At 38.8% G+C, this 12,215-nt stretch overlaps 1 protein-coding gene across 3 annotated transcripts in view; it reads right to left on the bottom strand.

Annotated features, from left to right (window-relative positions):
• NPAS3 (neuronal PAS domain protein 3) overlaps positions 1–12,215 on the bottom strand; it is an 850,571-nt gene that overhangs the window by 417,861 nt on the left and 420,495 nt on the right. For 2 of the 3 annotated variants that reach the window (XM_053928868.2, XM_053928866.2), the window contains exon 3: positions 11,260–11,342. In XM_053928868.2, the coding sequence (XP_053784843.1) occupies positions 11,260–11,342 (83 nt within the window). The remainder of the gene's footprint in view (positions 1–11,259; positions 11,343–12,215) is intronic. The other variant, XM_053928867.2, reaches the window with a different exon arrangement.

The raw sequence follows: 12,215 nt of genomic DNA on the forward strand, positions 1-12,215 counted from the left end.
CATCTCCTCTAACTTTCACAGCGCTCCATTGGTAAGAACTGCTCCCTCCTCCATGTGGAGTTTAGGAAGCCGAGGCTTAGAGTTGAAATAAATTGCCCAAGTCTACATGACTATGACCAGCAATTCAAATCCAGGTGTAACTGCTTCGAAAGTCCACTGGTCTTAAGTCACGCTGAACCGTGCTGGTCTGTCTTGCTATTGGTCTTCTCCACTCAGAGTGGGAACGCCCAGAGGCCACACGGCAACTCCTCTCTGTGTCTCAGTCCCTTCTCCAATCCCTGATACAAATCAGACACTCAGGAAGTATTTACTGAACTGAAGCTTAGTATTTTAAGATTTGTTGTCTCATTTTCCTAATCCTCACGAAAGGAGATAATTTTGTGACTAGAAGTCCCCACTTACTATTAGCAGTATTTCCAGTCATGCAGCCCAAACCCACAGGTTTCCTCCACAGGAACAGATCCCTCAAGCCCGTCACCCCCACTCCCCACCTCTCACACTCCTTCTCTGTGAACAAGGACGTATGTTTACTCTGCCCACCAAAGTTAGCAAGGTACCTGAAAACCCAAAGATCTGTACCTGCCACATAGATACGCACACCACCATGAAAATCCCTCTGGAAAGTTCTTCCTCCTGCTCCTGCTGTGCAAAGGTGCCCTTTCTGGTGTGATAGGTGGCAGATTTGTGCACCTTGCACGAGGAGAGTCGTACGTGCACTTCAATGTGTCCTCAACATAGTTTATAGCAACGGATAAAACCACAACTGCCACCTTCCAGCTCTTCTGGATTTTCAGTTGGTTGTTTTGTCCCATTTTTCTAAGCAAATCGAGGGGACCCTACAGTATGTTCGGAAGAGTAATGTCATAGCAACATTTTGGCATAAAGAAAAGGTTGATTCTAGAGTCTCTACAAACTCTACTTTTTCTAGTTGTTTTTAGGTTGCTAATGAGATTATTCTGACATTGCCTTTGGTTGTTTTGAGAAAGGATATTCATTCTCAAGGTAAACATATATTCCTACTACCAAATTTTATATTTTTTACTGTGCACTAGAATATAGTACCAAATATAAATACCACTTATGCAAACAGATAAGTTATTTTGTATTCAATGAAAATTTCTTATCTTGTTTTTAATCTGAGAGGACCTTATTGATTATGTTCCTGTATCCCTGTATTGGTAATCCTCCTGATAAGCATTAACATTTTTCTTCAAAACATCGGCAGTATTCTGCACTATCCAATATACAGATAGAAATACTAGCAGACATGTATTAAACACATTCTACATGCCAGGTTCTGTACCAAGCACTTTTAATACACTATCTTGCTGAAGCCTCATACCATGCCTATCAGAAAAACTTCTACTGTTTTCTGCATTTTAGAGATGAAGAAAATGAGGCTTATGGAGAGTAAGAAACCATTCTAGGTCTGCACAGTTAATATGTAAACAAATTGGGATGTGAACTCAAGTTGGCTGAATGCCCAAATCCGAAAGCCTCCGCCCTGCTCTGCCCCACAGCTGGAGAACAGGAATAAAAACAGGGCTGGGAACACGGAGCTGAGGCTGCGCCCTAGTTGTGGAGTTAAACGTGACTTTGTTTGGTAGGGGTTTACTTGCTCATTCACTTATTCACCAGGTATGTTTTGAGCACCTATTTATTATATGAAGGACTCAAATTTTGTACTTGGAATATACTTCATTAGCACCTATTCTGGCCCATGAAGGATGTAATAAGTTTATACTGAAGGAATGGGACTTGAGCTTTTCAGGGAAAAGTTTCAGCAGTTATTTTTCTAGATTGTGGCAAAGGAATAACCCTAATGTCCCTTCTGTTTTTCATATATAATGAGTTAAAATAGCAAAGAGTTTTTAAATGACAGATTTTAAACTTTCATAACCACTATTTTCTCATAATCATAAATATGATTTTTATGACTTAAGTTAATTTTAAATAATTATACTTTTCCCCTCAAACTAAGGCAATACAGTACCACCATCAACCTCTGTGCATGTCAGGTTTCAGTTCTGAGAATGGAGGTTTTAATGAAACATACATTCTTGAGGGAAGTGAAGGCCAGTGATACAATTCTTGCACACTACACTGAGACTCTCCAGTGAAACCAAATTCCTAGGTACGAAGGAACCTGCCAGTCTAGACAGAGGACGCATGCTAGTGCCAGAGTGGTGCTGCTTCATCAAGGCCCAGCGGCTTCCCTAGCAGGAGCACTGCAGCTGGGAGGCCCAGTGGGCTCCTCCAGTGTTCCTGCGCCAAGTTGCCGCGTAAGGGACACATCGCATCTCTTTCATAATCCCCATTCAAAAGTTGTGATTCATTCAGTACATATTCCAGTTTACACCCAGGCCAGTTACTGATGGAAGTTGTATGTTCACTTTCAACATTAAAAAACATTTTCCTAACTATTAATGCTGATATCCTATTTGAAGTAAGAATGTCAGCGATGAGAACAGACTCAAGAAATTTCTGCTTTCCTTTTCTTTCCTTTCTTTTTAAATAAAAATACTGTAAGACTTACTTCTGATTGTCTTACAGCTCAATTGATAAGGTGTGTTCCTTTTTTTGTTCCAGAAAATTTAAAAGCAACTAATTTAAATATGCAAAATTATCTTGAGTTGTTCATACGTGAACTTAAAAGCCGTGCAACACAGGAAAATTAAGTAATTATGCCTCCAAGTTATTTACTGCAATTAAGCTCATTTATCATATGCAAATTAGTGCAAACTGGTCTCATTAGTTACTAAATTACTCAATATGAGCTGAACAATGTAGCACTCCAGTTTGTAATGAAAAATCCCTGTAGAGGCAAGCAGTATCAATTAAGCTAATTTGCATATGCAAATATATTCACTAACTTTCTCTTTTTCTATATTTAGTTTTACATTTTCTTACCATTCTTGATCAGAGGGAGACTATAGGGTCACTCACCTCTCACTTACTTTTCACTCACCTTTCTTTCACAGCTAAAAATGCCTCTCTTATATGGAGTTACTTTATTTTAGCACGAATGTCCAGCAAGACACCACTCTGCCAACAAGGGCCATCAAGACTAAGAACAAGCAACTTTCCCAGAGATGGCAGTTTCTTTTATATTTGTAAATTCCAATAAAACAGTAAATAAGGGTGGAATTCCAATTCATCAATAAAAGAGAAAATATTATCTCTCGCACAGTCTTTTTGGTAACACGATGATCAAACGCAAAATGAATATTGACTTGGCTAGGCAGCCTCTTTAAATAACAAATTGCATTTCTGTATTAGCTTTTGAGCTGTTTTAGGTATTGTTCAGCTTTCTTTTTCCAGATGTTTGAATTGTACTAGTTCACTTTTTATTTTCTCTCACTGAATGAGATTAAAGATGATGCTGATAATAGATTTGGCATTCTCTATCCCGCACCCCAACACAGTTGTAAGTCCCTCCTTTCCTACACATCCAATCTCCTTTCTGTGTAGAATCTCCTTAGTCTTCTGGAATTGACTGAGTCTCAGCAATACTGTGGCTGTAAATACTTGAACAATAACAACATACTTTTTATTTTCTTCCATCAACCACAAACATTTAAATATTTCCAGTAGAGAATTTACATGGTTTCTTTTATCTATCAATAGTGCTTCAGGACTGAACTAGGATGTAAACCAACTTGTCATGATTCCAGGGTAACACCCTTCAGTAAACTGCAAAATGCAGTTAAAAACAAAAACACAGAAATTTAAATGTAAATCTTGATCTAACCTTTTTCCTAAAACCTTTTAAACCTAAGCTAGCTAGATATTTATTTGTCTGTTTGTTTGTTTATTTATTTTCCTCACCTAAGGACATTATTTTCATTGCTCTTAGAGAGGAAGGGAGAAAAAGAAGCATCAGTTGGTTGCCTGCCCTATAAGCCTGGACTGGGGATCATACACTCCCGTACCAGGGAGTCTAACCCACAAGCTTTCAGTTACTGGACAACACTCCAACCTACTGAGCCACACAGGCCAGGGCTAAGTTATTCTTTTATTTGTTGAAGGCATTAAGGGAACAAAAGGCCACATGATCAAAATTGGACATTTTATTGAGATCTATGTTGTCTTTCATTCGATCCACACAAATATCTTATAATTCTGTGTACCAAATAGAAAAAAAGAGCTACATGCGTTCCCTTCTTCTCCACCATTAAAAACAAACAAACAAAAAACCAAAACCAAAACATACATTATTTAAACTGTTCTGCTAAGGTGATGGCCATATCTATGTCTCCTGCAAGAGAGTTGTTCTACTAGTAAATGATCCTTGCAAAACAACTAGTTCCCGAGCTGTGCTGGGGAAGACAGGCTGTCACGCAACCATTCTGCCTAGCCTTTCCTAATCCCCGGCAGTCAGAGAACCAAAGGTATTATAATCTTGGGATGTTCTTGGCAGTTTTCTCTTGGTCTTCCTTACAGGGTCTGCCCTCAGTAGTCTCTCTCTGTTTGGGGCTTGAATGTTCTAAAAGCAATATAAAAAATTCCTCAACACCCAGAAATAACGCAGGCTCAGTTATGTAGATATGAGAGGGTTCACACAAGACAGGCAAGCTCAAAACTAAAACATTAATACCACCCACATCTGTTATAAGGGCATTTCTTATAGAATATTATTTTTATTCTCCCAAGATTTAGGTTAAATAATTATACTCATATTGTTTATTTATAAACATGGGGGCACTTATTATGTGTATATTATCTAACTCACAAAATTTTATTTATTTTAATATCCACACCTAGTTGTGGATAAAAATCCTCCTTTGATCACTTTATCACTGTGAACAGCTACCAGTAATGATAGGTACCACACCATGCCAGTAATGTAACACGTACAATATCTACCAGAAGTTCACCACCATGTGCTCACAAGAACACGAACGTTAACTTTGAAAATCTCCACATATAAGGCTTGATTTGATTGCTTTGTTTCAATGCGTGTGGGGTGAGTAAAGCAGCATCACTATGGAGCATGCAAAAACAACACTGACATTTTATATAACAATTATTCTCATAAGTATTATTTACAGAATGAAAAAAAACTTAAACCCTTCTGCTAAGGGCAAGCAAATAATTAAAGCACTCCATTCATAAATCTGCACCTTAGGCAAAGTCATTCCACTAGTTAATTTTATGAGTTACAAAGATATTTGTTAACATTTTGTGTTTCATTTACTTTGAGAAAGTAAAATATGAATGTTCTATCTGGTCTCCAAATTGGGAGAGTCAAAATGAATACCCTCTTTTTCATATCAAGGATATCATGAAGCAGGAACAGTAATTCCTTAAGAGAACTTTCAAAGCAGGAACCAAATTACTGTTTAGTCACATGTACTGTATTCAGGAAAGATCAGACACAATGACCCAAAGTTCTTGAATTTTTTCTTAGCTTTTCACAAAAAGAACAACTGCTCATCTTGACCCCTTACCCCCTGCTCCTCATCCGATTAATAAAGTCAAAGGAATAAACAAGCAAGCAAAATACAACCAGTGACATTGAAATGAAGAACAAACTGACAGTAACCAGAGGGGGGGAGAAGGATAATATGTGATAATGGGGGAAGGGACATCAAGGAACATGTATAAAGGACACATGGACAAAGCCAAAGTGGGTAGGGTCAAGGGTGGGAGGTGGGGCTGGGTGAGGTGAGGGGGTGTGGTGGGGTGAAAATGGAGACAATTGTCCTTGAAAAACAATAAAAAATAAATAAAATAAAATAAACTAAAATACCTTGACTCACACCCAATGCATATACTTCACAGTCTCACGAGTTCAAGGCTGACATAAGTTGAAGCCTAAACTCTCTGCAGAAGCTGCCCCTGTTGTGAAGTTCATGTACGAAACAGCTCCTGGTTCACCGGGGCTACAAGAAGGGGCACAGTCAGCAGTAAAGTTCCCATGTGCACGATGAGCACGGTGGCCCTTGCACTGCATGGTACACAGCCTGGGGAGTGGCCTTGCCTTTGTACACTGGTATTGGATCATTAAATTGGAAGATAACTTTGCAATAGTTGATTTTATATTAATAGAATCACCATTACGTTTATTTTCCCCCTCTCAGTAGGAAAAAGGCCAATTTTAAAGGATATTGTAAACTTTCTAAATTTCCCCAAGAGAATATATAGCTATAAGATGTACACTGCAGAAACAATGCAGACCCAGAATGAGTACCAAAAATTAAGGAGTCCCTCTTCAAGCCCCACCCCCAACTCTCTACACCAAGGGGTCCTTAACATGCTCTTCCATGAAACATTACAGGGGACACAGGTGGCAGGAATGCTTGGCACCTGGTACAGGAAGTCATAGGCATTTCCTGAGCCCCACCCTGGTATTCAGAACTGACCCCTACTTTACCTTCCAGACTCCATCAATTCCCTATCCTGTTCACTCCAAATATAAATTCTCTTCTTTTTATTATCATTGTCTTTACAAATGTCCCCATCTTTTGTGGGAAGTATTATAATCCAATGGTAAGTATCCCACATTCAAATTCTCACTTAACTAGCCATGGGAGCTTGAGTTGGTTATTGAAATTTTCTAAGTCTCAGTTTACTCAGTTTTAAGATGTGCACAATCATAACACCTAACTAACAGGTACTTATTGTGAGTATTTAATAATATAAGAAGAGAACTTAATACACGGAACATCATACAGACTAAAAATTCAATAAATTTAAACTAAACCCACATTAGGCTCTTTCTAGTTGAAACACACGCACCCACAAACACAGACACACATGCATACCCCCACTAGGTATTTGCATTAGAAATGCAAATTTACAGTTGAAACCTATATGATTTTATTAACCAATACCACCTGAATAAATTTAAATTAAAAAGAATTTGAACACACATACACAAAGAAAGAAATGAAAATTTATACATATAAAGAAAATATTTAATGGGAGGAAAGTGGTTTAATAAATTATGATATGTCTGTGGAATGGAATGGTGTATACTAACTATTAATAATAATGAAAGCTTATCCTTTCTTAATATGGGCATGACCACAAGATAATGATATTTAAAAAGCTGACTCCTAAAGAGCATCTAATTAGCAATGTTCGGGCCCATGAACCTCAGACATACACTCTAACAACATGAAAACCAAAAATTTCCCATCACACCCAGTTCTTATCTCCCACCCTTCCTTTACCACAAGTATCCAGACACTTTCACCTTAATCACTCCTTACGTTTGTCTTCTGCACCCAAAACCTCACTACGACTGTGCCAATGGACAAAACCTACGGCATCTCTTTAGTACTTATCCTACTGAAGGATTTACTCTTAGCCACCCCGATATTATTAATGCTCCTCCCTTAAGCAAAGTCAAATCCTGAGTTCTCCTCTTACCTTTCTCTCTACTGTTTCCTCATCTTTTACTTGCATCTTAAGTGATGATATATACAGGGGTCGCCTCTCCTCAACCCTCTTCTCTCATTGCTCCGCCTCATTTCCATGGGTCGCAACGCATTGCTGGATGGGAACTCTCATTCATCTATATGCTAGTGACTTGATCTTGTTCTAGAGAATCAGGCCCAGGTTTCCAGTTGCTTACCCCTTATCAACCTTGCTACTTAAGAGAATATCGCATTTCCCTGTCTCTCAGGCATAGACTAATCCAGAAAGCCTGTGGTCATTATTAGCTCCTGTCACCCCTAGACTTTCACTTCTAATAATTCAGTCTCAATTCCACACCTGTCTCTCCATCCATAGAGACTCTATGATGGAGAAGATACTCATTTGGACTCTGGGACTATTATGATAATTTCCTAAATGCTCTGTATGTTAGCCTCCAGCAACTCACAGACTTTCTAGATACTGTATTTGGGTAATAACTCTGGAAACAAGTCAAATGCTTATTTCTTGTACAAAAGCCTTCTTCATGGGCTCCTCACTGGTTGCAGCATCCTGGCTTGGTTCGCTGGGGCTGTCACAATATGGTTCATGTAGCTTCTCCATCCTTATGTCTTATGTGCTCTCCTGTGCATGGGGAGCAGCCATCAAACTGAACATCGTAACAGTCCCCAAACAAGATCTATTATAACTAGCCCCATGCCTTTTCTTTAACACTTCGATTAGAATATTGTTTGATTTTCACTCTGGTGGGTGTGGCTCAGTTGGTTGGAGTGTTTTCCTGTAAACCAAAATGTTGTGGGTTCGATTCCCAGTCAGGACACGTACCTGGGTCAGGGCACATATGAGAGGCAACTAATCAAAGTCTCTCCCTCGCGCTGGTGTTTGTCTCCCAGTCTACCTCCTTCCCCTCTCTCTAAAAGCCACACGCATGTTCTGGGTGAGGATAAAAACATATACATATTCTCCAACTTGCTTTGCCTAATAAACTTCTTTTCATGTATCAACAACTTTGAGAAGTCTTCTTTGATGCTTTGTGGTCCCACAGAATTGTGCTTGACCAGTGGGATGCATCTCACTTGATGAGGCCTACTGGCTCCTCTCTACCCAAATGATTGCAAGCTAGTTAAGGACGGAGACCATGTGCCTATTACAGTGAATTCTGTGCTCTTACCCAGTACTTGATTTTTTTTTTGATAACTATAATAAACTGTGAGGTTAGAAACCATGTTGACCACATAGGTTTTTATGATTGTTGCAAGTGAAGGAAGGATAGCAGAGAGGAAGGAAAGAATTCATCCCAATCCCCTTGATTCAACCAGATTCAACCACGGACCCTCCTGAAGGGAAATATGAAAATCCTATCATCCTTGCGGACCATTGAGATATTGCAGATCAGGTGCAGCCATGGGTCTATGGGCTCAACGGGCCCTATGCTGGGAGGAAAGATAACCTACTAGAGAGCTGACAGAGAGCCTTCGTGTAACTACTACTTCCCCACCCCTTCCTGCCCAGCATGCCCATATTTCAGGAGTACATGAAGCTCTTCCACTCCCTAGCCAGTGGTGCCACAATCAAATGATAAGAAGATCTAGTTTCCATGATTATTCCAAGATTATCTAGTACAACCATGTATGAATGCCTCACTTTTGTGAAGGCGTCCCTATCAAGCCTTAAATTCAAAGGTTTTGAACACATTCTAAATATGGACAGTGCTATTTGGAAGCTTTTTTTTTTCTTTTCAATTTTCCACATTCTGAAGCCACAAAGAATATACGTATCTATTTCTCTTTTCACATGAGGCCTTCAAATATAAAGGGAGGACATTAGTGTCCCTTTTAAGACAAGAGTTTTCCAAACTAAACTTCACCAAGCCCTTTGTCACTCCTCATGTAACATGATTTCTAGTTCATGCAGCAGTCTGGTCATTTCACTCCAAGTAATATCAGTTGTCTATGTTTCTCTCAAAATGGGTTGTCAAAGTCAGGTGTGTGACCACCCGAAAGGGCGGACCAGCTCAGCAGCCTCATTCTGGATGCTCTGCTCTTTCCGTGAAGCCCAGTGTTGAACTGACATTTGGACAACCATTGTATAGTACACGCTTACCTTAAGCCTATGTTCAGTTCAACTCATAAGTTTTGTTTTAAATTAGTTTTAAATTCTTGCAGCTCCTAAGCCACCCTCCCTTGAGGACTTTGGACTCCAGATTTCTAGAAAGAACTCAGAGGAAAATAATCTGGGGCCATTTCTTTCATTGACTAAGTCAATGCACTGATTGGTTCAGAATATAAATGAGTCATCCTGAATCACACGGGGATCTAACTAGATTTATAGAAACAGAGATAGATGAGATAGGTGTAGCTATAGATATCACACGGCATGGCTCATACAATACTTATGAAGGAGATTCTGAACAAAGTGCATACAGGAAAGAGGGAAATAAAAATTTGAAGACCTAAAAAGCAAAATCCTTTCTTTATCGCCGAAACCAATCTACTGCAAAGGTTATTCAAAACTTTGTATGCATGATTGAATAGCATCTCCAAGGAACATCCATTACGTGGGATCTTAACACATTAGTGGAGAAATGAGAAACATCAGCATAAACACAAATAGACAAGGTAAGTCTTTTTAGGGCCTTAAATTTGCAAATGTGAATTGTGACATCTCACACTTAACAAAACATCAAGTTTTCTCAAACAGTTGTTAAAAATGACAAATTACTTGACTTTGCCCTGAAGATGCTGACTTGGTAGGTTTAGAGAGAGGCAGGACTATGCCCTTTGAACAAGAGTCTCAGGTGATGCTGATGGTACAAGCCAAGGAATCTCATGGGAGAACCACTGGGATTTGACCACGAAGGATCTGATGATGACGATTTTCTACAGTGCATACTTCCAGGAATAATATACTAAATTCAATAATACTTTTGGCTATCTAGAAGTCATTTTTTAAACCTTGACTTAGAAGTCATTTTTTAATGTCAAATGAACAGGAATCTGGAGTTTACCTTTATTTTTCCTAACTGAAAATAAAAAAAGACCATAAACATTTTTTTCTGAATAAGCTGCCTAAATATCCCAAACATGTCTGCTACTTTAAGTCCATGTTCAAAATGTATCTTACACAATTAAAGAAAGCTTTGGCTATGGCAACATCTACTTGGGAAGCAGAAACAATGTCAAACAGTCATTCATGGATGTGTTGAGTTGATGGCAAAGTCTTCGGGAAAAGTATTTTGAGTAAGTGAGATGCTAAGTTTGGCCTGAAACTGCTCTCAGACGAGTAACTGCAGGTCCATCCCAGTCACCCTCCCAGTTATCTGTTGTGAAATCCACTGGCAAAATTAAATTATTATTATTTGTCTCCTTTCACTTAAAATATACTTGAAAATTTCATCCTGAGAAAGTTTGTGATTTGGGGGAGAGACAAACATTAAGATTGGAAGCACTTATGAATGCAGACTCAAGCAAAGACCGACTGAAATTTGGCAACACACACAAAAAATGTCACGTTACTTACACAAAATGTGCTCTTTCTAAAACAATATATAGCTCCAAAGACACACACACACCACTTACAATGCGGCACACATACTGTCATTCTGGGAACAGCCAGCTACTACACATTGAGCATCGACTGGATAGTGCAATTCATCTCAATTATTACAAATAATACTTGCCCTCCCTTCCTCATTAATATTCTCTCAAGGGATGGCTTTCTAAAAAGAAAAAAAATGGATTCATAAGAATTTCAGAATTCCAAGATGAAAGAACAATAGCCATATACATAGCTGAAATAGAAATAACGGATAAAAGGCTAAACATACAGACTTTTCTCAGCAAAATATAATCAAGCTTCTTTTTCTTTTAAAGGTACCTGCAAAATGTGACTTCCCAAGTGTGCTTCAAATACTTCAATGGCCAGTGCACTGGGGCTTCTCCTTCGTTGTGCACCTATAACTTAGAGAAAAAGAAAAGAAAAGAAAAGAAAAGAAAAAAGAAAAGAAAAGAAGAGAAGAGAAAGAAGAGAAGAGAAAAGAAACAACAAAAAACAGAAAGGAAGAAAAAAAAGAAAACAATTAAGTTGGAGCTCTGATTCATACCTTCAGCTTAATTTCTCTTTAATTGCAACACTAGCTAGTTACTATGAGAACAACATCTCAGACACACAACCCAGTGTTAATTCGGTGCAGAGTTATGGGGCGAGCAGAGCCGAGGCTGTAGTTTCAACTTAGATAACAACTCCTACAGACATTAAAAACCACACCCAGACTTTAAAAAGAAATCATTTTGGATTGTTTTTCCTACACTGGAGCAAAAACATAAATGTTCACATTCCTTTAAAATAAATTAGTATACTATTTTTCTTAAAATTTAAATATTTTAAAGTATAAACATACTGCTTCCCCCAAGATAAAACCTACATGTTTCATATTCTCTAGGCTAGAAAAAAGTAAATGAGAATTTTTTAGTGTTCTGATGCAACAACTTTATCACAATTTAATACGCAGAATATGCTGGAGAAGAGATTCTCATTAATGACTGTTTACACTAGTGTTCAGTGTCTCGGGATGGCTGGATTTGGGTATTTATGGAGCGTTCGCATGTAACTATTCCTAGAGGAAGGCCGAGAAGCCCAGGCAGACTCTCGCTCAGCACACGCCTCACCAGGTCAGGGACTTTTGCTTATCTGAATGCTCCTGCTCTTCCCGGCACACCCTCCACCCGCGGGCTGCAGGCGCCAGCCCTGCAGGAGCCCCCGGCTTTAACAACAGTGAGCTTAATGTATGCTATTTGTGGGGTCCTCAACTGAGGGTCTTCTCTATACACATT

The sequence above is a fragment of the Desmodus rotundus genome, chromosome 7 (assembly GCF_022682495.2).
Source record: "Desmodus rotundus isolate HL8 chromosome 7, HLdesRot8A.1, whole genome shotgun sequence".
NCBI lineage: Eukaryota > Metazoa > Chordata > Mammalia > Chiroptera > Phyllostomidae > Desmodus > Desmodus rotundus.